Source organism: Marmota flaviventris, chromosome 17 (assembly GCF_047511675.1).
Source record: "Marmota flaviventris isolate mMarFla1 chromosome 17, mMarFla1.hap1, whole genome shotgun sequence".
NCBI classification, from domain to species: Eukaryota; Metazoa; Chordata; class Mammalia; order Rodentia; family Sciuridae; genus Marmota; species Marmota flaviventris.
This window is the reverse complement of record NC_092514.1, coordinates 42,627,073-42,655,041: the sequence shown is the minus strand read 5'-3', so window position 1 is coordinate 42,655,041 and position 27,969 is coordinate 42,627,073. Positions and strand designations below refer to the sequence as shown.

The window sequence follows — 27,969 nt, the reverse complement described above, 5'->3', positions numbered from 1 at the left end:
CCCTGTGCTCCGGAGGGAGGCTGCGGTCACTGGAAACCCAGAGCGGTGGGCGGGCAAGTCGGGAGGTTCGGGCGGCTGAGGCCCCGGATCAGAACCCAGGTGGCGGGAGCCGGTGAGTGGAGTCCTGGCAAAGCCCTGATGGGAATCGCCGGGCGGGAGCGGGACGCGGCCTTGCTCTGGGGAAACGCGGGGTCCGCCTGCCTCGCGCCTCGACTCACAGGGAGACTCAGGAGGAACCTGGAATTCCCGGGGAGCCCTGGATTCCGCCCAGTGTTCTCGACCCAGCCCTGAGTCCTTGGCGACCGCAAAAGCGTGTCCTCGGGACCAGGACGGTGAGCGCACCTTCCTCTGAGCACAGGGTGGCAGCGCGCGGGGCTGATTCTAGACCTGGGATTCTCCGAACGAATTTTCGCCGCATCCGGTACTGGAGACGCAAGTCTCCCTCTTTCGAAACACTGGCATTCTTTCTCTGCTAGCAGCCACTTTTCTATAGTTTGTTTCTGTCTTTCAGAATCTCAGATCTGAAGTTCAGGAGTACTGAGTAATGCGTGAGGGAGTCGAGGTGTCTAAACACCTGTGGCTGAAACCCACCCACCCCTCGGCGATCAGTTTTCGTCATCCGCGTTCTGGCAGCTCCAGTATTCGCCCCTCACACTGCGGTACGCGCGCGCTCCTGTGTGTGTGTGTGTGTGTGTGTGTGTGTGTGTCGCCCAGTGTGGTGCCCTATATGCACAGCGAGAGTCATAACTCAAGGTGTGCCCAGGGAGAGTAAAGTGACCACACACGTGCCTCAAATCCGGCTTTGGCGTGGACCCTTGGGCTGATTCCTGGAGTCTTGTTCTGAAATTCAAGAAGTATGCAGTAGCCACGGGTGACACTCCCTCTCGCACAGCCAATACAAGTGAGTTCTGCTCTCACTGGCCCTATGCCCTCATGGTGGGTGCGTACATCGCACATCCAACAGTGACCAAGGCAATCTGCCTGCCTGCCCACTGTGAGTACCCGATCGCAGGGCACCTTGTAGCTGAAAGCTCAAATTGCAGTGTTATGGCCGATCGCCCCGGGCAGTGCGGGGTTGGGACCTGCCGGAGCGGTTTGGCTTCCGCGACCTTTTTTCTTCTTTCCTGAGCTAGTTTGGGGGCCTTCGTAATTCCTCAAGCTCCACACACGTGGGTGTCAACTCCACAGGATTTTCTTCAAGACCTCTGTCTTGGCTAGGTCCTTCCTCTCTTAGTACCTTCTTTGCCATAGTGAATCTTCGGCTATCAGCCGCTCAGCTTAGGAAGCTGGGGCAGGATCCATTGCAGCTTTGCATAGGCTCCAACTTTGACGGGATATAGCCCCTCCGGGAGGAATGTGTGTGGACACATTTGCGCGGCCGGTGAGGTGACCAAATAATAGCTAGGACAACTTTCTTAGACATGGGCCTTAAAACCGTGAAAACATTTGTAAAGTCGTATGTGTACGTGCGCGCGTGAACATTTACTTTTGTACTTGTTCGAATGAGTGTACGTCTGTGTTCATTTTGGACATTTTTCTGAGTTGAGTTCGTAACTGGTCCAGGGGTCCGAGGACCTGGGAGTCTGAAATACGCAGGTTTGGATTATTTGCCCAGGAAATCCGGTGGCGACAGTGCAGAGGCTGCATTTGGGTACCGCTATCTCACCTACGGAGCCACGGATCTGCCCTGCAGCGGTCACAGGCTCTTTCGCCAGTCAAGGATCCCACCATTTGCCCCGCCCACTCTCAGGCAATTACCCGGAGGTCCTGATACTGCCGCTCTCAAGATTCTATACTGATCTGCCCCCCCCCCCCGCCCCCGCAATCCCGCCCCCCAAGCCAAACACTCCAGCTAGGAATATCCCTGGATCATCGAACACTGGCGCTGGGGCGGCCCAGTCAGTCCCTGGAGCGGCGCCGTTAGGCTCTCAGCTCCCGCTCCTCCCCTCCCCCTCCTGTGTCCCCCCCCCCCTTACCCTTCCCAGGAACCGGCGCCCCTGGGGGAGTCCCCGGGGCCGAGTGTGCGTGTCTCTTTAAGAGGCCCCGGGGGGCGCCTCGCGGGCCGCCTGGGGCTGGAGGGGGAGGACACGGGCGGGGGCGGCTGGCGCCAGGCGGCCGAGGCTCCACAACAAAGCTCCGGCCCCTGTCACTTCGCATCGGTCCGGCCCCGCAGACGGGCGGGGGACGCGCGCTCAGCCGCCCCTCCCCTCTTCCAGGCGGTCTTGGGCCCCGGCGTCGGCGGGCGCGGGCCTCGCGGCCTCGGGCCTGTTGCGCGCGGTCAGTACTCTCCGCTTTTCCCGCAACAACGAAATCGCGGGGGGCAGGGGCAGCCTGGGCCGAATGGGGCTGCTGTCCTGAGTCTGGCCAGGCTGTCCGTCGGTCTTTTGGCCCTGTAATTTCTCGCAGGTCCGGGAACACTGCTGGGACCTCCCTCGGGTTGATCCTCAAAATCGCAGGGGTTCCTTCGGGGCGCCCCTCCGTCCGTGTGATTGGGCGTAAATTTGCATGAGCCCGCGTGGAGTGGATGGCGGGGACGCTGAAGGATGTGTGGTCGTGTGGCAGAGGGGACAGATATGCGTGCGTGCGAGAAACCCGGCACTGGAGTGATCCTGGGATAACCAAGCACTTAGGCGCTCTGGGGTATATGAATGTCCCTCGGCTAAGCTCGGGTGGCCTGTGTGGTCCAATGAGTATGACAAGCTTTGGCGGTGCTGCTCGGTGCGTCTTGACGTCCTCTGTGTGCGTGTGCGCGCGCGTGTGTGTGCGTGTGTGTGTGTGTGTGAGAGAGAGAGAGAGAGAGAGAGGAGGTGGGGAGAGCAACGCTCGCGCGCATGTAGGGGGTGAATGAAGACACTCCCGTGAGTTGCTTCCCATCCACCGCTTCTGTGCCAGACCCGCGCCTCTAGGAGACTTGGCGCCAGCCAGCCCGGTTTAGCGGCCCAGCTGGGCTCCCCCGCGGTCCCGGGTCTGGCCGGGTGTGGGCCGCGGCCTCGGTGACCCCATCCCGCAGCGGCCCTGCCTGTCCCGTCCACTTAAACAAATTGCGGCTGACAGGCGCGCAGTCTCTCTGGAGCCGCCGCCCGCCCGTCGCCTCCCTCCCGCCCCAATTACCCCGCGCAGAGTCGGGCCAACTGACTGGGATGGGGCGGGGGACGCGGGAAGAGCAGGCGGCTAGACCCCCTTCTGGTCGCGGTGTGGCTGCGGTCTTGTGCTAGGACTGGCTGCGGAACCACTTCCTCTCGTTAGGCTCTGGGAAGTGCCTCCGTAGCCATGGTCTGCGTGGCCCAGGTCCCTTGTCTTTCAGGCTCATGGGAAGGCGAGGCCCAGCCTGGCTGTTATGGGGCGGAATGGATCTGGCTGGCCCTCGAGGGGCGTCGCTCTGCACCTGAGACAGAGAGTGCGGCTTGGAATCCAGGCCGTGCCTCCTCCGGACTTCAAGCGACTTCCTCAGAGTTTGGGGATCTTGTTATCCTAGGAACTGCGGACTACTTACTGCTCTGGGCCGCGGTTTCGCGGGTCGCAGCTGTGCGCTTAGGACATAAAGGTCGAAATAGTGAGGTGCGCGTCTTGAACCTGCGTATGCGTGGACGAGCAAGGGTGAGGGTGTCTGGGATCGCGGGGACGTGAACCCGCATTCTTCTGAGTGGCTTGATAGAGTGGGTGAAGCTCGGAAGGACCCACTGGGCCGCTAGGATGAGCCCACCTGCGACAGAGGGGCGGGGCTAGTCAGCTAGTGCTCACCAGGCTCTTGATTCGCAGGCAGTGGGGCAGGGATTCTCTGGAGCAGCTTTGTGGGCAGCACAATCTGGGCTCCGGCTGGGCTGCGCCATCTCTGCCCACCCTACCCCTCGCCCGCCAATGAGCTACCAAGCCTGGCCTGGCTTGTCAGCCTCCTGCCTGCAAACACCCTTTTGCCTTTCTGACCAGCAGCTTTCCCTTTGCCTGCTTCAGTTCTATTGCTCCTGATCCCTTCTTCCCTCACCCTTTCCTTCACAGATGAGGACCCTGAAGCCCGGAGGTGCAGTAATTCACCCAAGGCCATATGACTACTGGTGGCAGAGCTGTAATGGAATCCTGGGACAGTAAAGGAGCAAGCCCAAAGTCACTCCTTATTAGAAGGTGGTGATGACATTGCTGCCAAGCTGCCCTTTTATGCTCATAGAGCAAGGTCACACTGACACTCCAGGATCTCCACCCTCCTGAGGTCTTGTTTTGAATACGAGGATGCTCTCTCCTTTTGTCCTTAGAGCTTCCAGGTCTAGGTCTGCAGGAGAGCACTGCCTTCCCAGTTACACAGGGGCCCTGACCTGGAAGCTTGAAGGGGTAAGGAAGGCATTGGGGTTAGTAGGATGAGTCCAAGATTATGTGGGGGCACAGGACAGGGACCTCAGGTCAGATTTGGGCCCTTGTAAGGGAACTGGCTGGGGCATGGGAAGCAGCAAGGTATAGACAGGGTTTAACTGGCTAGCTGTATGGCTCTGACTTTAGGCAAAGCCCTGCCTTTCTCAGGCTTGTCATCTGCAAAACAGGGACCAAAGAGTTTTGTAGTTTAGAGATTCTCCGACCTGTGAAAATAAAAGATGAGCATTGAGAAACCAACCCCAGCTGCAGAATGGTAGCTACCTGACTTGACTTCTGCATGCCTCCTGAGAAGCTGGTCCTAATATTTGTGTCTGTGGGCATGAATTTGCCTTGGGACCGCTGGATTTTTTTTTTTCTCAAGTCAACCCCAAACAGTGCTGTTCCTTTTGAGTTGCCACTCCAGGATCCTGAAGATATTTTCCCTCCATCAGATTGAGTCCATAGTATTTTGCCCATTGAATAGGTAGTGCTGTGAGAATCAGAGAGATCCCATGGCTTCCTCAAGGTCACCTGGTCCAGCCATAATTAGATTCAAGTTCTGATGACCTTGTAGGTGATGCTATCATAAGGTCTGTTGGGACTATTGGGGAGGGGGTGGAGATTGCCCTGGAGTTATCTTTAGAGGTAGGAGGCTGGCTGCTCCAGGGGGCTGTAAGGTCCCCTGCCCTGGGGCCCAGATCACACTTCCAGCTGATTACTGGCTATGGCAGGGTCTATAACCTCCCCAATTAGCCAGGGGCCAGGCCCAGGGCCTTTCTGATAACCTGAGCTCCAGTGGCAGCCGTCCTGGGGCCAGCTTATCTGGGCTTTCTGATCCTTCCCCTTCCCCCACATACTCCAAGAGTTGCCCTGACTGTGAGCAGATGAATAACCAGATTGTCCTGCAAGCTCAGCCAGCAAGTCCAGCCCTACACCCACCACTTTCCCTGACTGGAGGAGGCCACAGCTGTTTTGCCCCTACTGGAGGGGAAGGGCTGGGCCAGGGAGGACTCCTGACTCCAAGGTGCTCTGCTGGTTCCCTGCATGGCTGAGAGCTACCGGGAGCAAGGTCTTCACTCTATCCACATGCCCCGGGGTGGGTACAAAGGGGCTCATGCTTCCTACAACTTCTGTTCACAGCCCCAGAGAGCCAGGCCACAGGCAGTATACACAGGGAGCCTGGTGACATCCTCTTCCCTTTTGACTGAAATGCTACCTTAGCTGGGGGCTGGGGCCATGCCTGGCATGTCAGTGTCTCCAGTGCAACCCATTCCTGCAGCACCTGCCACTGGCTGTGCCCAGGCCTGCTTGTATTTCCAGAACACCTCACTCTGGCTCAGGGTTTCTCACTCCACAGGAGCCCAGGCAGGAGGGACCATCTCCTTAGCCTACAGAGTCTAGTGTGATGTGGGTCTCTTCTCCCCACATGCCCAAATGACCTCATGGAGGGGACTGCAGATTAAGTCTCTCAGGCACCAGGAATGGGATGGGGTGTGTGAAGGGGGCAGGGGCCTTGGAGGAAGATGGGAAGTTCTGCTTGTCTGTGAACACAACCCTTCTACAACTGTTCCATTAAACTTCACCTCAAACCACACCTGGCTCAGTGGGTTTTCTTCAATCCTCCAAGGCCTCGATGGGATCTCTCAGAAGTGTGGGCCAGGGAAGAGGGATTATAACTGGCCTCAATCGCCCTGCTCAACACCTTCTCATTCACTCACCTCTTCTCCTTGTCACAATTCACTTAGGGAAGAGGGAGGGAACACAATCTGGACTTGCCATCTGAGGTCCCAGCCAGGTTTCATGGGATACCCACCCTCACCTAGCTGCCCTCCCATCTTCTGACCTTGAAAAGAGGCAATTTGAAGGTGTCCTGAAGGCAAGGCCAGGGTCTTGACCAAGCTCTCTTCTCAGTAACCAACATATAGGTCAGGCCTTGATGGCCTCCAAAAGGGAGGGTCCATGCCTGGTGCCCCCAGAACTCACTTGCTCTGGTAAGAGGCAAAGAGTTTGAAGAATGGACTAAAATTAGGCCCCACCCCAACTTCAGAGCAGATCCTCCCCCCCCTGCCTGCCCCTCACTGGCTTCTCCCACTGTAGCTCATGTGGGGTACACTGTGAGCCGGGGCACATGGTCAAGCTCACAGTACTCTGTTGAGCATTTGGCGAGGACCCTGACCCTAATAACTCAGGAATGGACACCAATTGCAGCGTGATTTATTGGACAAGACGTGCACTTTTCAACAGGGCCTCAGTAACCACAGTTTCCTTCACTGAACAGCACAGGACCAGGGTAAAAGGGCTTAAAGATAAGAAAGATAAATTCTTCCCATGAGTTGATGGGGAAAGCATCCTCCCCTATTACTCTGGGCCTCAGTTCACCCCATACTGGAGGGGAGCTGAGCAAGGGACGCTGGGGGCAGTGTGTATCACAGCCTGAAGTGGGCTGGGGCTGAGACTATCCACTCAGGGCCAAAATACCCAGCTGGACCATCCACCCTCTCCCCACTCAGGCCCCAAGATCTGGCCACTGTTCCAGGCCCCTGTGGGTATGGTTAGAAAATACAAAAGCGGATCCAATGCAGGACATCATGTGCAAATGGAGAAGGGGACTGAGCTTCCGCAGTCTTTCTTGGCCACAGCCCCCACTGACGGGAACAGTAGAGGTCAGGATGCGCTGAGGTGCTTTAGAGAAGGGTCTCTTCTCAATCCAGGTAGGATGGGGGACTGTTGTTACTAAGCCTGGGGAACGTGGTTGATGAAAGAGGAGCAGACTGAAGGGCAGGACCAGAGGGGGGCTTCTCCCCCTCCCTCCAGTGGGTGAGTGGGCCGGCCAGTTGGAAGCAGGTTGCTGGTACCTACGGGAAGCCGGTGGGAAAGAGGCTGAGGGGCTGGCTCTCATTGGTGGGGAGCGGAGATCGGTAGCCATCAAAATTTCTGGGGATGCTGCCGCTGGTGGAACCTGAGCTGTTACTCAGAGTCTCGATGCTTCCCTCTCGCTGAAGTTCTGCAAGACAGAGCAGAGGGCCAGGCCTGGTCAGAGGAGGGAGCAGGGGGAGCAGGCAGACCCTGGGCCAGGCTGCTCACCTTGAGGCACCATTCTGGGTCCACTCACATCCTTCTGCAGGGGAGCTCCTACCTGCTCCCCAGAAGGGCCAGGTGGCAGCTCAGGTCACAGAGAGGCTCAGCCAGGGAATGGAGAAGCCCCCTTGGCTGGCAGACTCATTTTAGACCTTAGTCTTTTCTTTCCCTCATTGTGGGGAAGCCTGTTAGGCTATAAGTTCTGCCACACTGATGGTCGACAACACTGTTATTCATGGGGCATGGGCCAGTGCCTGCCCACATACTCATGGTCAGCCAGCATGCTCCTCCAGCTCCACAGCGTCTGCAATCCTGGATCTACAGGTGACGAGAAGCCAGGACTGCAGCTTCCCAGCCTGATCTGTTTCTATTTCTCCTTTCCGGTCCCACCTGTCCCTGGAGCTTCTGCCCCAGCTTAGCCATTATTTGTTCACTCATTCTCACTCACACAATTTGTCTGCTGGTCAGGCCTTGGTTCATCCTTGATACCTTCTGGAAAGTGTCCTGTTTTTCTGTAGGAGGGAATGCTTGGCTAGAGGGGGGCCCTATTCCCAGGGAGAGAGGGTCTCTCCTTGCCTGAGTGCTTCCCTTCTCCCTTCCTCTCAGCCTTCAAATCTCCTAAAGGCCTCTCAAAACGGACATGTTTAGCCAACTTGTAAAGCATGCAGGAAGCACCTAGCTCCTCTCCTTCCCTGGCCTCTGCACATCCATACTGCCATCTTGAATTCGGCAGTCTGAACCGTTTCATTCAACTATTAGCACCTTAACTGACCCACCCAAGGCAGCAATGGGGTAAGGAGTTGGGAGCAGGATCCCTGCTTGTTGAATCCAAGGAGAAAGGAAGCACTTCTTGGCTTTCTGCAGATGACCGGGTTCTGTTCCTTGTTAGTTCTTTCGTGTGGGCACACATGCCTGGACAGTCTCTAGAGTCTTCCCCAGCCTGAGATACGGCCTGCAGCCTAGGCTTCTCCAAGGCACACCAGCCTGTGACTATGGGGTCTTGCCTATCCACCTCAAAGCAGGCACCAGAAACAACATGGTGTGCCCAACATTACACTTGCCTGGTCTGGCTTGAGACCTTGATCTCTAGCCTGCACCCGCTCCAGGTGCATGGCCCCCACTCCACCATACAAAGTACAGCTTTGGTGAGGGAATGAGTGTGTTGTGGTCTTCACTCCTGGGCTGGTCATCACCAGTTTGCCAGGAACTTTATAACCACTGACCCTTCTGCTCTGGAGGCCACCTATCCCTGACAAGCACCGAGGCTGCCTAGCAGCCGCAGCCACAGAGTGGGGTAGGAACAAGGAAGGCACCTGGGTCAGATGTTAGGGGCACTTGCACTGCACAGCCTTGGTGGACCTGGGCCTAGTCTGGGACATGAGCATATAGGGACACTGGCTATCTCTCAGCAGTTTGCAGGCAGTGGAAGGAGTGGGACTGTGGACGTAGGCTGAGGGCCTGGCTGTAGTCCCTGATCTCCAAGAGACACCAGTTGCCCTTAGGGCTTTGATCCTGGGAAAGTCAAGAGATATCTGGGTATAAATAAAAAACAAGGCAAGAGGTTACTCATTCTTCAGTACCACCCTAACCTGGGTACAGGCTATCACACCACAAGAGGGAGAGGATGGAAAAGCAAAGAGTAGACCCTGGACATTCTATAGGAAGCTTCAGACTCCAAGAGAGACCCTCCATTCCCTTCTTTAGCCACAAGCAAGCCAAGAGTTTGGGGGAGACCTCTGAGGTTACCACTTGGTTTCAGAGGCCCATGCCCTCCTGCGCGGCTGTCCTGGCACTAGGGGGCGCTGACAGCAGGGCCAGGAGGGCAAGAGAAGAGTATGGCAGGAGCAAGAAAAGCACAGGCTTCCTTGAGATCTGGACACCAGGCTGAGGAAGAAAGGAGCAGAAAAGGCCACTAGTATGGGGAAGGGTGGCCCTGTTTCCGAGCAGAGGGACAGTCCCAACAGTCTTGATGCAAAATGCGACACATCCACACTAAGGAAGGTGAGGAAATTGTAGCCCAGGACCAAGCGTGGGACTGCACCACCCTTGGTGTCAGTCCCCAGCAACACCCTCAGCAGCCTCAGTGACCCCACCACACATCTGAGCGGACGCACCCCACATTCATCATGTGACTATAAAATGAATTTGCTGCTCTGGGGGCCAGGTACAGCCTGAGCTTCCTAGCTCAAAATTTTCTCCTTGCTTAGGCCTGGGTAAGAGGGAGATGGGCATGCCTCTCCCTCACCCCCACATCCTGGGGTAACCAGGGCTCTGCTGACTTGTTTCCTGTACACCTCATCACTGCTACTGCCCTGGTGTTGCCCACCTGCGCTCCTGACCTCCAGACCTCACCCTCGCACCTACCCCCACAGCAAGGCACAGTGGTCTGTGCACAAATCTCTCTTGCTTTTCATCTGCTTAAAGACCATCAGTGAACCCTCATGGTCCCCAGGATAAGGTCTAACCTCCCCAGCTCTACCAAACAGCCTTGTATGCTCTGCCTCCCAGTATTCCACACTGTTCTGAGGAACCCAAGTAAGGAACCTGAGTAGACAGCTCTAGGCCCTTGGACCTGGGCTCCTGCGTCTTCCTGTGACTGAAAAGCCTGCCAGGCTCCCTGGGCCCCAGAGTGTTTGCTCATTTTCCCAAGCATTGCATGGGTGTCTGCTCCTCTGTTGAGTACTTCCTGTTCCCATGCAGAACCCACCGTGCCCCACCAGCCTCCATGCTGACTCCTAGGCAGGCCCTCCAGTGCTCCCAAGTGTGTATTTCCTTCCAGGTGCAGAGCCCTGGGATAGGGGTGTCTGTGCCTTAACTCTGTATTCTCCAGCAGCAAAACTACAGCCTAGAAAATAGCTCGTGCTTAAAAATCACTTGTGGAATGAATGAATGAATGAATGAATGAATGGCATGGAAGAGAAGCTGGGAAGCCATTTTCCAGCATAAAGCAATAGGAAAAGGTCCTGGGATAGTCTCCTAGGTACTTTCCTTTGTGCCTCTGTCAAACCCCTTGTCTCTTCTTTCCACTAAAGACAGAAGAGTGAGCATGTGAGAACGGGGCATGAAGGAGGGGTGCACGCAGGATCCCCCCTTGGAGTCATCCCAGCTGTCCAGCCCTAGGAGCAAGCGGCAAATGGAAACATGTGGCCTTACCTTCCTCCATCCCGAACGCATGCTTTGTTACTGTTGGGTTGCTCACGGACGCTGGGCTGTTGGCATTGTTTTTTTTTTCCTTTTTTTTTCCCTTTTGAAAAGAAAAGCATTGAGGAATCTTTTTGGAAAAGATATGGACAATGATCGAGAAGTACACTGATCTCTGCAAGCAGGTGGAGAGGGTGTGAGGAGGCATGGGGGTGTCACACTGGGAAAAGGGTAAGCTGGCAGCAGAATCCTGCAATCAAGGACAGTGACATGCATATGTGAACAGCTGGAGACTGACAGGTCTTGAGAGTCCCAGAGATGGAACTGTTGTGACCCTTTCAGCATGGGGGGTGGGGGAAGAGGAGTCACACATTGAGCATGAGAACAGTTTTGGGAAGGGCGGAAGATGGGAACCTATGGTCCATGCAGTGCCAGATGAGGCCCCATGCAGGTAGGTTTTGGGGAGAGGAAGAGGGGAGGAGATAGGCTGCCCAGTTTCCAGTGACACCTTGGACCTTTTGACTTTGCAGCCAGCACAGGCTGCTGCCCTCCTCCCCATCCCCAAGTCCCCCATCTTTGGGCAGCTCTCCTGGTATGGAGATAAACTTGTGGAAGAGTCCACCAGAAACCTACTGGGCCCCAGGAGAGCAGGTTGGAAACTCTGAGATTGGAGGAACATTCCCATCAGCCTCCCCGATAAAGGCATGGAGGTTCTGGCTGTTGGGGATAGTGAGCTCTAAGAGAGCTTGTTCTGCAGTCCTGAGGTGGGGGCAGGGAATGAGGAGTAATCCCCAGAGAAATGCCTGGACCAGACATAAGAAAATCTGAATGTGACCTCACATTCTCCAGGGGCTTGGTGCTCCTGGGAGGTGGGTGCCAAATCCCCAACTTCCAGAGAGCAAAACCAAGGATGAAGAGGAAGCCACTGGCCTTGGGGTTTGTTACCACCTGAGGGGAAGTGGTCCCAGGGAAGGACACACGACCCTGACTGACACCCCCAGGCACCATTAAACCTGGCCCCACCACTGATTATATTCACCCATCCCTGCTGCCTCTTCCTGGAAAACTGGCTTTGGACCCACAGCTGCCCCTCCACATCATGGGCTGGGATGGGACTGCCACATGGGGTAGAGACAAAGGGAGAAACAGCAACGAAAAGGGAGGAGTCTCTGTTCTTACAAAGCAAAGGGATGAGAAAAGTTGGATCCTCATTTCATTCCACCACATACACAGCCTGCCAAACTTCAAAGGTATCAGAGGAGCAGAGAGGGGTGGCTGGACTTAGGTACAAGTGACCCTGGTTACCTGGGAGTGTATGTGGAGGAAGACACAAGGGAGGGTCATGCTCAGTCTGAGGAAGTAGAACATGACTGCCTACAACTGAATATCCCCCTGCCCCTCACCACGCAATGGGGTACCTCGCCTCCCTGACCATGGCAGAGACGAGCAGCGATGCTCCTGGGAGTTGTGGGTGGGAGCTCGTGAGCAGCGTTGTGCTGGGGGCAGATGGTACACCAGCCACATAACCGTGGTCTGATTCCCTTATTCCCTGGCAAGGGTGTGAGCTGCTGAGGGCACAAGGCCCGAGTGAGAGCTGGGACAAGCTGGGGAAGCCCAAGTGGGTAGGGGACCCCAGCAGAGGCCCACACTTTGAAGTCCAACCTTGGCCTGGGTGTTCATTGGACAGGCCAACCCTCAGACCCTGGGGGCACCGTGGAGAATCTCTCTAGGGGATTTAGAACGAAGTCTGTTTCTGGGGGTCAGGGAGAACAGTGCTGTGCATGTTTGGGAAGAGGGTGCCTGGGCGCGGGCTCAGGCTCAGCCTCGGGGCAGCCCTGGCACTTCCGCCACCACAAAAGGAGCAGCGCCTACTGCCTGACCCCTCCAGTTTCCTCCAAGGCTCCAGCCAGCCTTGCTCTGTGAGCGTCAAGATGCTGCTCATTAAAGGGATTAGCAGAGCACTTTTATTGGGCCCTGGCTGCAGCCGCACACCCCAGTCCTAAACTAACCACCCACGCTGCCTGGTGGGAGTGGGATTAGATCTTGTGAGAGGAGTCTGCCTGTCCCACAGCCACGCCCACTTCCGGCTATGCTGGGGTGGGGGAGGCTTGCCCCCCCCCCTCCACTCCCCACCCACAGCCTCCACCAGGCTGAGAAGGTGGGCGGAGGTTAGTGGAAGGTTCTGCACAGGTTAGTGGAAACAGTCTAGGGAAGAGACTGAGAGTGCAGGCTCCCGCCATCTGCTTCTGGGAGACTGGGCAAATTACTCAAGTCTCTGTGCCTCAAGGTTCCTGAATGTGAGGCTAACAATGTCTGCTTCATAGCCTGGTTGTAAGAATGAAATTAAATAATGCATGTAGAGCGCATCACAAAGTGCTTAAAGATTCCAGTCAGCAAATGTGAGTTACTATTATTGTTGCAATCGAATTAGTCATTGCGATTATCCACAGGACTTCAAGGTCCCTCCCCTGTCTCCTTCCCCAGCAGGTGTCTCTGCCACCCAGGCCCCTACCACCTCAGCCCCCCACTGGGGCCTGGGGCAGATTCTTTTTAATCTAGAAATAGCCTAGGGAGGTAGATGGCAGATATGTGTTTACAGCTTTTCATTTCCCTCCTTCCTCTTTGCTAACACCCTCTTCCAAGATGGAAAATAAATTTCCAGCCCTGTTGACATGCATTGATTTTTCTCTCCTGCATCTACCTCCCAGTTCTCCCACATTAGCAGGGGCTGTGGCTGAGACCCTTGCCTGGGACGCTGGGCTGTTGGCATTGTTTTTTTTTTTTTTTTTTTTTCCCCCCTTTTGAAAAGAAAAACAGAGTGGCCAGCCACACTGCTCTGTCTTGCCCACTGCCTGGCTCAGAGGAATGCAACAGACAAAACAACCCTTCTGCTTGAGGGTTTTGGGTAGGGAGTCAGGTGTGTCTGTATGTGTAGTCCTCTCCTTAAAAAGGTAGAATTTTTAGGGCTGGGGTTGTAGCTCAGCAGTGGAGTGCTCATCTAGCACATGTGAGGCCCTGGGTTCGATCCTTAGCACCATATAAAAATAAATAAATAACATAAAGGTGTTGTGTTCAACTACAACTAAAAAATAAATATTAAAAAAAAAAAGGAGTTAGAATTTTCAGCATCTTCCCTTGGTATATGGTAAAGACACCAGGGGACCACAGGACTGTCAATAAGTCCTGCAAATTGGTTCAAATGGGGTCTGTCCTAAGCAAGCAATTTTGTCAGCAAGAGGCCTGCTTACAGGCCCTGGAACCAGCTATGCAAAATGGCACTTGGAGAGAGAAGGGCTAGGGGATGGGAAGGCATGAGTACATCTTGTGGGGGCTAAGCAGGGTCAGAAGCTTCCTGGGGCTAGAACCTGGAGAGCTGGCCCAGACACTAGCTAGAAAAGGTGACCCTGGAAGACATGGCTAGGGGCTGCTTGTCTTATACCAGTCCAGGGTCTAGAAACTGCTACTGTCTCTTGGAGAATGGCTGAGGAAGTGGGGGCCTGTTCAGAGAGACCCGGATGGAGCAGGCTTAGACTGCCCCACTGTCAGAGACCACACTCAGGCAGGAGCCAGCCTCAGCCCCCAAGGCACTTTTTAGGCAACAGTTAAAGGAGGCAGCCTACAGGGAGGCCTCACTTTTCTGGAACTCTGCATACCCACCTCTGAGCCACCTGGCTCTCCTACGCCTTCCCTCCTCATGCCCTCTCCAGGCTTCCCCCTCAGGAATCTAACTCAGGCTTCAGAACTTACAGCGATGCCAACAGACTAGGGGTTCTCTTTGTCCACTCCCAGGAGGTCTTGGGAGGCTGGGGCTGAGGCTAGAGAGGTCTGAGACAGGAGTCATCTTTCTCCTCCAGCAGGGAGGGGCTTTTGTTCCCTTGCCAGGCATGGGAAGGGGGCAGCTTCTGGAAGCTGATGTGAGGATGAAAAGGCTCCTCCTATTCTGATCACAGGAATCCTGCTTTGTGCTGCTGGAACCAGGAAGCAGATGAGAAGCAGGCCTGGCTCTGGCCTGCACTCTCTTGGGCTTACCACCCAGGGTCTGAGTTCAGACCCCTGGCCAGCTGATGCCACAGACTTCCGGTGTCTCACCACACACAGCCTAGCACTCCTGAGTGCTTGCGACACCTGCCTAAGGGCTGCAGCTTGGGTCCTTCCTGGCTGGAGTCTCTTTCAACCCATGGGGCCTGCCAAGTATACTCTTTCTCCTTGCCCAGCTTTTGTTCATGACTCCTTCAGGTACTATGGCCAGAACATCGTGACGGAATGAAGTCAAGACTCCACAGCCTCTCCTGCCACCCCTGCCTCCACGATCAGCTGCCAACAGTGATTGTAAATCTTGGCTGCTTTCAGCTGAGGAATCTGGGAACTGCTTCTCTTGGCCACAAGGGGAGACCTAAAGGCCTAGAAGACTTCAGATGCTTCTGGGTATCCCTGACCCTAGAAGGTAAAAGTGGTGATCAACACTAGGAAAGGATGATGATGAAGCAGACTGTGAGATGGGCAAGCCAAGGCCTCTCTGTTCCTTAGTTTCCACCCAGAGAAACTGGGCAAAATGCACGACTCCTTCTTCCACATCCCCTCTGCCCTCTGACAGCCAAAGAGGAAAGGTTCTCAGGCTCCTAGGAACCCTGTTCACTACAGCAGGCCATTAGACAGTGGGAAGTAGCTTAGATCTTCAAATCCCTTGTGGGCCCAGTAGGGACAGGGAAGGGGGCACTATGACAGAAGATGTTGGAATATGGGGCAATAAAAGTAGCAAAGAGAGTGGGAGGGAGGGAGGCTGAAGAATGAGGACTCAGGAGATCAGGAGGGAGGCCACTATGAGTCCTGCCCCATATTCACCAGGCCTGTCCCTTATGACCCCTATCCCCTCTCTGCTGGAGCTGCCACTGTGTGTGTGTGTGTGTGTGTGTGTATGCACGCATGCATACATACATATGCAGGGCACAGAGTTCCAGGCAGAGCCCTGGACTCTCCTTCACAGCCTTTGAAGCACTGGCCAGGTTAGGGTCTGGCTCCTTTTCCTAGGTCCCCTCCCAACAACATCCAGACTGCCACCTCAGTCCTAGGCAGGGAAAGAATTGAATCAGTCACGCTCCACTCCCAGGAAACTCACACCATCCAAGCCTCCCCAAGTCTCAGCTTCAAAGGAGATGGCAGAAAGATCACCTGTCCAGACCACCTTGGTTGGTACCTTATGCCCTGTGACCCTCTCAGAGTCCGTCATATTAGAACTCTTAAGTCCTGGCCAAGGCAGAGTAGATCCTGTCACAGCATACTGTATGTGGGGACAAAAACAGCTAAGCTGACCCAGCTCACACCTGCAGGCTTGAGGGGTCTGATGACTGGCTGAAGCCAGGCCTCAAGTCAATGAGATGCAGGAGAAGCCCTGACAGAGCTCCCTGTGGATGGTCAGGAGGACAAGGGCTGCGGAGGAGGCTGAGACATTGCTCTGGCCCCGTGCTGTCACAGACGTGCTGAATGACCTGGGCAAATCACTTTGCTTCTCATCTGCTTCGGCATCTGTTGACGGGGAGGATGTGCTCTGGGGACCTCACTGGGTGTGTAAACCTCTAATGAGAAGAGAGTGTGATGGGGCGCCAAGAGGCACAGTGCGTGTAGAGACACTGGATGGGAGATTCTCCAGCAGTAGGGGCCCCTGCAGCCGCACAGCTCATCTGGGAGAGCTGACCTTCTTTCCTAGCTCCAGGTCCTTAACACAATATTGAGGACAGAGCCTCGGCCTTTTCAGGCTGACCGAGAGCTGAGCAGCACAGCCGACATGCCTATGGGCTTGGCGAGTGTCCAGCTGGGGGCTTTGACTTGACTTCTTTGTGCTGGGTTCTAATGAGGGTCCGGGAGGAGTCTCAGACACGGCACTCATGCCCACGGCCTGTGGTTCAGAAGAGGAAACAGAGCTTGGAAAATCTCCCTGGGAACCAGGTGCCTGGCAACTGGCTTTGACCTGCAGGTCCCCTGAAGTCCAGCCACGAAGCTTGGAAACCCCCACCCCAGCTCCCAGGCAGGGGACCTCCTGAGCTAGCCTGCAGCCTTGTGAGATAGCACAGGGCCTGCAGGCCACAGGAGAGACACTGTGCTTTGAACATTGCTGGCCGGCGGGGCCAGAGCCACATCTGGTTCTCATTCAAATGTCCAAACGTAATTAAATTCTCTACGACGCAGCGGAAGAGCTTGGTAAGATGTGGCTTTCCCCCTTTTCCAACGAGGTTAAGAAATCACAGCCCCCTCATTCTGCAGGCAGACTCGCTGTCTTCCCTGCCACTGGTTTGTCCTGTTCTGGGCTCTTATCTGTTTTCTAGAGTTCATGGGGCCGGGGCCAGCGTGGGGCAGGCAGAGGCCCCCACCCTGCTCCACTCACCCACCTGAGAGGGTTACCAGTGGAGGCCAAAGCTGAGCAGAGTCAGCACTCTAAGGGGTGGTTGGCTGGGGGAGGGTCCTGACCCCACTCTTCCTGAAAGGGTCTCCCCCAACCTTGAGGAGATAGCCACTGTGCCAGGGCTCACCTCAGTGACACCAGATTCCTTCTACTGCTGAGATAATGGGGGTCTTATAGTACCCCACCACAGGGATGCCCTTCTTCACAGCTTCTCACAACGGGAAGTGCTTGAGAGCTATGATTCTGGAGACTTTGGGACAAGGAGCTGCCCGTGCCCTGGCCTGACCCTACTGCCCAGGGCAGAGTGAGGTAATTCTGCCAAACTTCTTACTCCCCACCCCCCACACAGGGAGGAAGAACCATCTACAGACAAGGACAAGAGTGGCTTCAGAGCCCTCTCAAGGACTCCCCAGGACTTCATGTCTCACAGGAGTGCTTGTCATTTCTGGCCTGTGAGGGCTCTGAACAGGTGAAGGGACAGCAGGGTCCAAGATTCAGTTCTCTCTGAGAGGGAGGGTGTCCTGTCATTTGGAAGGACACTCACTAACCACTAACCTCAGCTTCGGTACCTCCCCGGCGCCTCTCCTCAGCCTCCTGCTCAGGACTTCCACAAGGTCAAGCAGAATGTTCCCGGGATGGGCTGCTTTTCCCAGCTTCCCTACCCACCCGAGTGTCTCCAGTTTATGCTTTCTTTTTACTTAGGGATTTATGACTTTCATGGTAATGGGTTCCATTCTATTTCCTCTATGCCTATTTTTCTAATCACTGTGGTATAGGCTTTATGAGTGTTTCTTAATAAGTGGGGGGCATTTTTTCTTTTGAAACATACTATCTTGTGAGTTAATGACTTATTGTGGGTGTGGGCTGAACAAGGGGGGGTAGGGCAAAATAGTCAAGATTCAATAGAGCCGTGCTGAGGTCTCTTTAAGACTCCTGGCCAGCTCCTGTGTTAGCACTTGCTGCTCACAAACACTCCTACCAGAGGACAGGAACTACATAGAGGCACACATGGCATTCATATGCCAAGGAATCCTTACCCAGGGAGAGAGCGCACACATACACATGAATGTGTACGCGCACACACACAGAGGCTCATGAGAACCAAACGATCCTGGTTTCACTGACCTGGCTCTAAACACGAACAGTTTTTATAACTGTTTTCAAATATGAAGGCTTAGCAATGGATTTAACTGGTGGCACCTAGTGTCACTGCCACGCGTCTGGGAGCCTTTACATTAGTGAATAAGATTTTAAGGAAACCAACCCACTTCTTGGTCCAGTTGTCCTAGGCCAAACCTAGCAAAAGGAATGGAGTCAGGCAAGGTGTCTGACCCCCAGAGGGTCCCAACCTGTGCTGTCAAGCCCACAGGTGGCCGTGGGGAGAGAACCGGGATCCGAGTGAGCTGCTGCCCTGCCGCCTGCCTAGATGAGAGAGGCTGGGCCGGTGCCGGGTGTGCCTTTGTGCTGCTTCCACAGACTGGCTGCTGGTGCCGGGCGCTATTCATTATTCAATTCAGCTAGCTCAGATGAGCCTTTCCATTTGCTCCTCCAGGAGGAATAACAAATCTAGAAATGCAATTCCACTTTGGTGTATTAAGATATCGATTTGCCTGTCGAGTAGAAGTGCATTTGTTCTGTCAGCCCTCCTGTGGGTAGGAAGGGGTTAACCAAATGTTTATCACGAGGCTGGCTTCAGAGTTGAAAGTAATGTGATCAGTAATGAATTTTGTGTTACATTAGGTTGTATAAATGGACAGACAAGCGCAGACAACAAGTGGCCAGGAGTCGGGGCTAATCTAATGATGTAAAAATAGAGACAGCACCAATTATACCAGGGGCCAGCTCCAGGCTCCTGCAGGGACTGCAAATGAATAGGTACAAATCAAATTACTCACTAATAGACGCACTACAAGAGGGGCAGTCAATGGTAAATGCATTAGAGCCTAGTGACCTCTCTGCTCTGCACAGCAGAGTCCGAAAATTTGACTTCCATCTTCAGAGTGGGGGGCAGGGAGTGGCATTCTCAAAGAAACTCTTGTTGGGTGAAGGATGGCAACTACTCCCTATCCCACAGCAGTCCCTTGCAGAAGGTACCTCCTGTCTGAGGTGACCTCTTGCCTTCACTCCAGTGTCTCCAGAAGCCCACAGCGGGTAAGAGGGCACCCACTTGAGGACACAGAGAGCAGCAGGACAAAGCCCTCCGTGTGGGCAAAGGCAGGTTACATACCCAAACACTTCACAGCCACGTGTCTCTCAGGGGTGATGTTTTTTACTGCTACTTCAAGGGCTGTGTCTGTATTGAAAATAAAATATTTCTTTAAAGAGGATCACACAATGGACTTTTAAGAGCACAGGTTGAGTAGATATCAAAATCAGGTTTGACCACTGAGAGCTTTGCAGGTGGTGGTCACGGTCTGTTCCGAGGCGGCGTATCTGGGCTTTACAGATTTCTCAGTAGCCTGAACTGTTGTCACCCTTCCCTTCTTCCTCCTCCCAAGTCCAGTCAACCAAGTTTCTACATCCGGGCCTGCGGCACAGGTCTGGAGTAGGGAAGGAGGTGGAGGCAAAGCTGGCTTCTCAGGTGGCCCCTCAGGTTCTCTTCCCCCTCTTGGATTCCATGGATTTAAGAATCAGGTCTGAAGTTCAAAGCTGTTTAGCAGAGTGGCTAGGCTGCTTAGGGGAAGGATCATGGAGATGTGCTCGAGTGCATTAACGATATGCTCATATTTAGCTCTCAGTGGCTTGGGGATGAATAAAGTATGAAACCAAAGATGCGCCAAGCTTTCCAAGGACCAACCCCTGCTAAATGGAGGCGGGACCCCTGGAAGGCTTGGCCTCTACTTCCCCAACCGGCCCTAAGGACTGCACCAAGCAGGAATACACATCAAAGTGGAGATGGCATGCTAGTCCTGGCCAGCCGGGTCTGGAGATGAGTGGATGGTACCAATAAAATGAGCACAGGGGGCACAAAATGGAAAAAATCAGCCTGAACAAATGAAGCAACCGGATGTTGATTCTCCCCAAACTCCATTAAATACCCAGAGGGATGGAACTGCAAGCATGGAGTTACACTACATAAGACGTATGTGAGGGCAACCCGGGAGGTCTAGGCAGCCTTGCACGGGGATATTCTGTTAGCAAACTTAAAAATGTCTTAGGCAGTGGGCCTGCAGGTCCTTAGGGACAGGAAAGAGAGCAGAAATCTCCAAAAGTCAGAGGTAGGGCAGTGGTTTCTGGTGTGGGCACTCTAAAATGTCCTCTGTTAAATGCAATCAGGCTGCTGTGTGGCTTGGCCTTCTTGCTCTCATTCTTGAGTCTCAGAGCCAAGGCGCCACTTTCTGAGAGGTCAGGAGTCATTTTCAACTTTGCTTTCTGTGTCCGTGTGTGTCTGCCCCTCCTTCCAGCCATGATACCTGGGGGCTGGTCTGTATGAGACCCACTACCTTCTGAAAAGGTGAGGGCAGAAGGAAAAGGTGGGCATTTAACCATCCATGCCTGCAATCCTCTTGTTCACACCTCACAGAAGGGCCAATGATTAAAGGTGAGTTCTCTGGCAGAGAAGGAGGCACTGAGAAAAATCCTCCCTTTGGTTAACCATTTACCTGTGTTAATGCTTCAGACCAGGGCCCTAGCTCTGGGGTCTGACAGCCTCCCCCACTGGTTGTCCAAGCCTCTATGTTTTCCCCAGTCACTCTCACTTCCATGATTGGGTAAACACCTGGAAAGGAGACTAGGAAGGGTCACCAAGGAGGCCACACCGGCACTTCCTCCTTATTGACAAGTATCAGTGCGCCTTGGTAAAGGAGGTAAAATAGACTTTGGGGAACTAGGAAATGTGCAAGGAGCTTCACAGCCCTTAAGTCCCATTACAGTTCTACATCTTGCTTCAGCTTCCAGAGGACAGAAGAAGAGAGGGGGTGGGGGGAGAGAGAAAAAAAATCAGAGCTGAGACCTGGCCTGAAACTAACAAGTATGTCTTTAAGTATAACAATTATTCCCATTGCTTTGCCTGGCTTTCATTTACCTCTCTGAGGCCACAAAAAGCCCATCCAGTCATTCAACAAACATTAACTGAGGCTCAGCTTGGCTCTTGTCCCAGTGCTGGATGCTGGGCTCAGCTTCCAGGCAGTGGTTAAAGGTAACAGAGATGAATCCTTGACCCAAAGAACCAGAATTGGGTCTAGACAAAACTGATGTCACTATAGGTGAGGGAGGGGCTGAAGGGACCACCAGAGCTGGTCCTATCCCCCGTGGCACATAGACGGGAACCTGCCATTGGTAGTTAATGGAAAAGGCAACAGATGCTACTTGCCCATGGCTGCGTGTCCTGTGAGCAGGTGGCACAGACAGGAGAGAGACACATGACTAGGGAAGGCGTCACAGAGGAGGGGCCTAAAGAGCAGACTGGACAGAGGTGGGGGTCACTGCATGGTGGTGGGGAAATTGAAAGGCAAGGAGCCTGGTGTGAATGTGGAGACCCCAGGCACTTTCTGACTACGAAGGTGAGACAACAGTCAGAGCAGACCCTCCTTGAAAATGGAAGTTCCCTTCTTCCCTGGGGAACTTCTACTTTGTGAAAAGGGCGGGTCATCTTTTGTCAGGAGAGACCAGCAGGATGTAAAGAACTGGGTGCTCTTCCTAGATACCCCTCTTTAACCCCACATCATTTGGTTATGATCTTACTTCAAGTCTTTTATTTCTCTGTTTGAAAGTTGGAGAGGCCATCTGTCTACCTGCCAGGGCTGTGAGGATCAGCAGACACTTAGGTGGCAAGCAGAGTCTGAAGCAAGCACAGGAGCCTCCTGGGTGGCCCCGGTTGCTGCTGTGAGGGTAAGTGAGGTGATACCAAGTGCTTAGTGCAAAGTCCTTAGTAGGACAGTGGCCAGCACTCCACGGGATAGGAGGCTAACGCTTACCATATTTACTGGTTCCCTCTCCATCGTCTAAGAGAGGAGGAAATTGAACCCAGAGAGGGAAAGGCCTAGGGTCACACTTCCCCCACTTCTTGATGACAGCTTCCAAATCCCACCAAAAAGGAAAAACAAACATTCTTCCCAGAGGCAGTAGCTGGGTGTTGGAAACTGAAAGGACTCTCAGATTTGGCCTTTCCTACCAGTGGAAAATAGCTAGGAACAGGCAATCTGACACTGAACTGAGACACAAATAGCAACACCCACAAGGCCACCCCTGCTGCAGCCACCACTCTCCCACAGTCTCAGTAGCTGCTCCCTCCCGTCCTGAGCAGGGCTGCTTGTGGGACTGGGCTCTGTCTTTGAGAGGCCCTGTGTGTCGGGGGGCTTACTCTCTTCTCTCACCCTCAGCAATAAGGACATCCATTGCTGAGAAGTTTAGAGTTTCTTTTTTTGCATCTTAGAAAGAACATGCCCTGTGGGCAGTGGAATAAGACTGACCTCTGCTTTGTCCAGTGCATTTGACGGGCCCTGGTGGGAAGCTGGGATTAGGAGTCAGAGAACAGACCTCTAGGTCAGCTCTATTGCCTCCTTCAGGGCTATCATCTCCTCAAAGGTGGGAACCAGGGCTTATTTATTCTTCCCCAGCCTGGTGTGGAACATGGCAGATACCTACAGAGAGCCTGCTGGCCTACCTGCTGTGACCACAGAGAGAGTGCATGGGGCCACCGAGGAGTGCTGAGTGCTGAGAGAAGACACTGAAAGCATTTTTGTAAATGTTGGAGAAAGAAGAAAAAAACCAGGCCCATTTAGAGAAAGCAAAGGAAAGGCCCTAGGTGCCTGGCTAAATTCCTTGGATGGTGACAGTGTTTGCCAAGGAACCTGGTCTTGAGGCAAGAGGAGGCATTTTAGGAGCAGCAGGCATTCAAGGATATTAACTAGAGAAGCCCTAGGTCTTTGGCAAGACCAAGCCAGAAGCTATGCCTTGAGGAAGTGAGAAAGTCTGATTATAGGGATCATCTTCTCCCATTTTGAGAGTGGGGAAGGGATTCAGGAAGCTGGAGAGGTAAGACTGAAAAAATAATAAAAGACTAAATACTGGATCTTTTGTGCTGCCACATTAGGCATTAGGGAGAACAGATATTCTTATTCTCAGGAGGCCAAGACATGGTGACCTTTCCCAGGGTATGGGGAACACCATTTCAACTCAGAGGCTGTAGAAAGACAGGACAGAAGATTCTATGGGGAAATCAGAGCAGCCTGGTGGTTGTGTGAGGCAGGGACTGTCACCCATGGGGCCATGAACCACCCTGACCTCTGTGAAAGTGGCATTTTCAGCTCCCAGGTTTGCTTAGGATAGGAAGAGGGTAGCTGACCCAGGACAGAGGTCGCCCACCCCTCCCTTAGAAAATTTTAGCATTGGGAAAGGGACCTGAGGGGCCCAGACACTCACTGCCAGCTCCTCCTGCCACAGCCTTGCAAGGTAAAAGATCACTAGGTGCAAGCAGATGGGGCAGAGTTCTTCTCTCCGAGTTGCAGATTTTTCATCTGCGGAAGGGAAAATCTTAACAACTGCCGCATCCTCCGAAATGTCTGCAAAGTCCAATGTGGTCAAATAGTTTTTATGGTGAACACTGATGATTCAGTTATTTGCTTTGAATACAGGGGTTGACCTGTGAGTAGGAATGTCTGAAAAATCAGAGAATTAGTTCGCAGCCCTGGTGCCTGCAATTATTATCAACTGATTTTGTGGCACTTTGTGATGGTAGGGAGGGACTTATACGGTCCCTCCTAGATATGCACAAAAATGTTCCCAGTCCTCAGCAGTAGGACAAGCAGGAGATCCAAGGCCCACTGAACTTGCTAATCCTAGAGGTAGGACAGGGGGTGGGCTGGGGGTGTCCAACACATAGTTTTTTGGTTTAGGGTACATGCCTAATCAACTCCAGTCACAAAAGCTACCACCTTTTGGGATTTTAATTTCTATAGTTGTGAAATTAAGGATGTTATTAGCGTGTGTGTGCTTGTGTGCATGTGTATACACATGCACACAAATAAATACTGCTTTTAGGTTATCTATTGCAAAGCACAGGCAATCAACAGATACTTGTTAATTATCTTACTGAAACTTCCTATAACCATTTAAAAACTGTGTCTAATATTTCAAATGTGTTTTGCATGTTAGGAAGAAAAAAGGCTCAGTTCTTACAATAAATAAAAGTAGATTCTGACAGAAGTTTTTGGAAGAGCTTTAGTTGAAATAATCTTACAGGCTTTTCTGCTGAGTAATTAACAGACCAGAAAACTCAGAGGATTTAGCAGAATAAGCTAGAGCACTGATTTTCAAATGGCAGATCACAATTCATGGAAGGGTTATGGAATCATTTTAGTGAGTTGTGACCACCTTTTCTTTCTTTTTTTTTGCAGTGCTGGCTCTCGAACACAATGCCTCCTGTGAGCTCGGCAAGCACTCTGCCACTGAGCTACATCCCCAGGCCTCATGACTGTATTTAAAAACAATGATAGAAAATACTAGAATGCATCATTGCTTGTAATGTTGTTTTGGGAAGGTCTGCATAGTTGGGTGAATCGAGTCAGGAAATTTGCCAGAAGGTAAGAGGCAAAGATTGAGCCTACAGTGTGGTTCCCAGGAAAGAGTGCTTCTGGACTAGCACAGAGACCGTTAAGGACATGGTAGACAGAAAAAGGTGGAGTCCCTCCCCTGCCTTTAATACCGTAAAGGGCTGTAAAGGAGAAAGGAATAGTGAGTCCAGGCCTGCAGGAAACAACAGTTGCTGGGGTGAGACAGTCCTTCATGCCCTTGAGAGCTGACTTCACAAGCTCTAAGGAGTCAACAGTAGCAAAAGTAGGCTGCCTGCCACAGAGATGTGGGCACAGTATTTAACCAGGGGCCGGGACTTGTGCAGGAGGCCTGGGCTGCTGACAAAGAGATGTGGGAGAAGGCAAAAAAGAGACATAAGGTTTAACTAGTAATCAAAAGAGCTAAAGTTTATGCTTCTTTTTTTTTTTTCTCCTTTTTTTCTTTATTTTTCTTAGGGGAATACTGGGTATTAAACCCAGGGCTCTACCACCAAGCTCCACCCCCGGCCCTTTAAATTTTTTTTTTTTTTTTTTAAACAGCATCCCACTAAGTTGCTGAGGCTGGCCTTGAACTTGTGATCCTCCTGCTTTAGCTTCCCAAGTCACTGGGATTACAGGCATGTGCCACCACACCTGGCAAAAAGGTCGAAGTTTAAAGAGAAAACGTACTTAATGCATACCCAGATGCTTATTTAAAACCCTTCTTTTGGTATTAAGTTATATCTTTACCTAGACAGAAAACAATTGGAATAAGTCAGTGTTTTGTTTATTTTTTTAAATTCTATTTTTCTAGAAAAGGCAATATTGAAAGGAATGTCTGCTAAGAAGGAATTAGTCAAGTTATTTTGAGGAGGATGATCGCGAGGGGAGGGGGCTTTGGGGGACAGCATTCCAGGCAAAAGGAAAAATATGCATAGAGAGCTCCCATGTGCTCAGAGCCCTCAGGGATTCAGTGAGGCTGGAGCTTGACAGAGCAGCAAGAGGCAGGTCTGGAGAGAGGGCAGTGGCTGGTCATGACTCTGTACACACTGAGATGGGGTGAACTTGGAGAAGGGAGGGGTGAGGCGAGAGGAGTTCAATTTTCAGCTAAATGTGGATTCATCAGTAGGTAACTGGATAGGTAGTCCTGGAGGTTAGAAGAGAAGCCAACTTGGAAATTATTTGGAAACCATCAGTTGATGGATAATAATTGAAGCCACGGAGGCAGAGATTGTCATGTACTGAAGGAGAAGGGGGCCAAGATAGCCTTAAGGACAACATGGAAGGGAAACCCAGGAAAGGGACTGAGAAGTAGCCAGAGGCAGAAGAAAAGCCAGGAGCTTGTGGTGCAGCAGGTGTCCCTGGGACAGTGCTTTTAGAAAGAGGGGGCAGCTCACAGGGCTAGGGTTGAGGTACCTGGAAGTCAGGTGACTTTGGGGAGAACAGTTGTGGCAGGGCAGGCTGGGGGCAATGACAGTCCCTTCTCTGCCACAGGAGGAGAGGGGACAGTTGATGCAGGAATGCTTAGGATCTGGGTGGCAAGAAGTTGAGAAAACGTGGGGAAAGAGAGATGAATGGGTAAGTTTGAAATAGAATTAATATAGAAGGAAAGAAATTGATTTCAAAGATGAGGGACTAACTAAGCTCTCTGACCATACTAATAAATGATGAGAACAGGAAAAAGGGATCCAAAATAAAACGCACACCCTCAATGCTGGGGAATCTCACCAAGAATACAAATAGGCCAAAAGCCATCAGCAGCAGGCTGAGGCTGTGGCAGAACTGCTGGCACCCAGGTGGAATGCAGAAGACTTCACCCAGCAAATAATTGCTATGCATCTGCTACATGCTGGACTCTGTTCTAGGCACTGGTGCTGCAAAGATGGGTGCAATCCGTGACCAGGAAATACACAGCAGGGCTCAGTGGCAAGGGGCTTCGTATTTGTAGAGGGACCAATCTGAACAATATATGATATTTTTCTTCAGCAATCCAGGTTATAAGAGTACAGCTAGACTGGCCTCAAATTGTAGTTTTGCTGAATGGGACAATGGAAGGGTAACAGGGGTGAAGGGTGTAAGGACATTAGCAAGAAAGCAATTCAGCTAGTTATGTTAGAGCTGGGCTTGCAAATCACATATGTGAGCTAATTAGACCAATTGCTCAGCAGCCATCACAGAGGACTGAAGTAACATAACACCTGTCTATGGATAAGCCATGCTTTAAAACAGATCTTCTCAAACTTTAATATGCATGGAGGTGGAGGAGTCTTGTTAAAATGTACATACCGGGCTGCAGGGGTAACTTAGTACAGAGCAAGAAGTGCAAGTCCCTATGTTCTAGCCTCAGCACTGAAAGGAAAAAAAAAAAAAACCCAAAAAACCCCCAAATCAAATGCAGATGCTGATGGAATTGGACTGGATGGGGCCTGAGACTCTGTATTTCTTTTTCTTTTGGCTGTGTTGGGGACTGAACCCAGGGCCTCACATGTGCTAAGCCTGTGCTCTACCATGGAGCTATATCCCTAGCCAGCTCTGCATTTCTAATCAGGTTCTGAATGATGATGGAGCTGATGATCTGCAGACTACTTTAAGAAATAATTTATTTTTAATTAACAAAAATTGCATATATTCATTGTGAAATGGCTAAATTGAGCTAATTAACACATGAAATGCCTCACATACTTACCATTTTTTAAAAAATCTGCTGGCTTAGCCGTTTTCAAGAATATCACACATTGATATAAACTATAGTCATCATGTTGTACAATAGATCTTGAACTTTTTTTTTTCCTATCCAACCAACACTTTGTATCCTGTGACCAACAGCTCCTCACCCCCCTTCTTTGAACAATGGGTTTTAAAAGATATTGCCTTGCTTCTGGGAGAGCTCTTTGGCCCTATGGTACAAGTTAGCTTAGCTGACTGGTTCCTTCTCTGGAATTTGGCTAGCAGCCTGATAATGTTGATAGCTTGAAAATGGCACTGTTAGGAGTTTTTACACTACAGAAATCCACAAAGCAGGGCTGGCTTGCTTCTCTTTAGAGAGCTGTTTGTTAATCATTCTCCAGCATGGCACTAGCTAAACCTATGTAGCAGCAAGCACGTGTACAATAGGCTTCAGGTCAGGGGTCATAAAAGCAAGTTTCCACTTGGCCTCTGTGCTTTGCTCCTACTTTGATAAAGAAGCATCAGCCCTGGTTGCTCTATCACCTGAAGGGCCTGTTGGGAGGCATTAAAGGAACTGACTTATCTCTCGTACATCAGAGTACCCAGCAGAGGCAAACACTCGATGTCACCCTATGTGTTTGTCCTATGAGCCACTAAGAAGTAGGGCTGTGGGAAGAAAGAGAGGGACAGAGGTTGCTATGGGCAAAGGGTGACTTGCTGGAAATTCTGACCCATGAGGTACTATATTTCCCTGGCTATCTCTAAGTAGGCTGTCCTTGCCATAGGTGGACCGGGCTGTGCTTCTAGGCTGATACTTTATCTCTAGTTGGAAAATGTGAAAAGTGATTCTCAAGA

General features: G+C 52.3%; 1 protein-coding gene across 7 annotated transcripts in view; it reads right to left on the bottom strand.

Annotated features, from left to right (window-relative positions):
• Window positions 1-6,538: 6,538 nt before the first annotated feature.
• Bcas3 (BCAS3 microtubule associated cell migration factor) overlaps window positions 6,539-27,969 on the bottom strand; it is a 575,514-nt gene continuing 554,083 nt past the window's right edge. For 2 of the 7 annotated variants that reach the window (XM_071603381.1, XM_027950220.2), the window contains 3 exons: window positions 19,185-19,250; window positions 10,573-10,663; window positions 7,220-7,345 (listed from right to left, as the gene is read on the bottom strand). In XM_071603381.1, the coding sequence (XP_071459482.1) occupies window positions 7,309-7,345; window positions 10,573-10,663; window positions 19,185-19,250 (194 nt within the window). In that variant the 3' untranslated portion in view covers window positions 7,220-7,308. Of the gene's footprint in view, window positions 7,346-10,572; window positions 10,664-19,184; window positions 19,251-27,969 lie in introns of all 7 variants that reach the window. The other 5 variants (XM_071603383.1, XM_027950222.3, XM_071603382.1 and 2 more) reach the window with 3 other exon arrangements.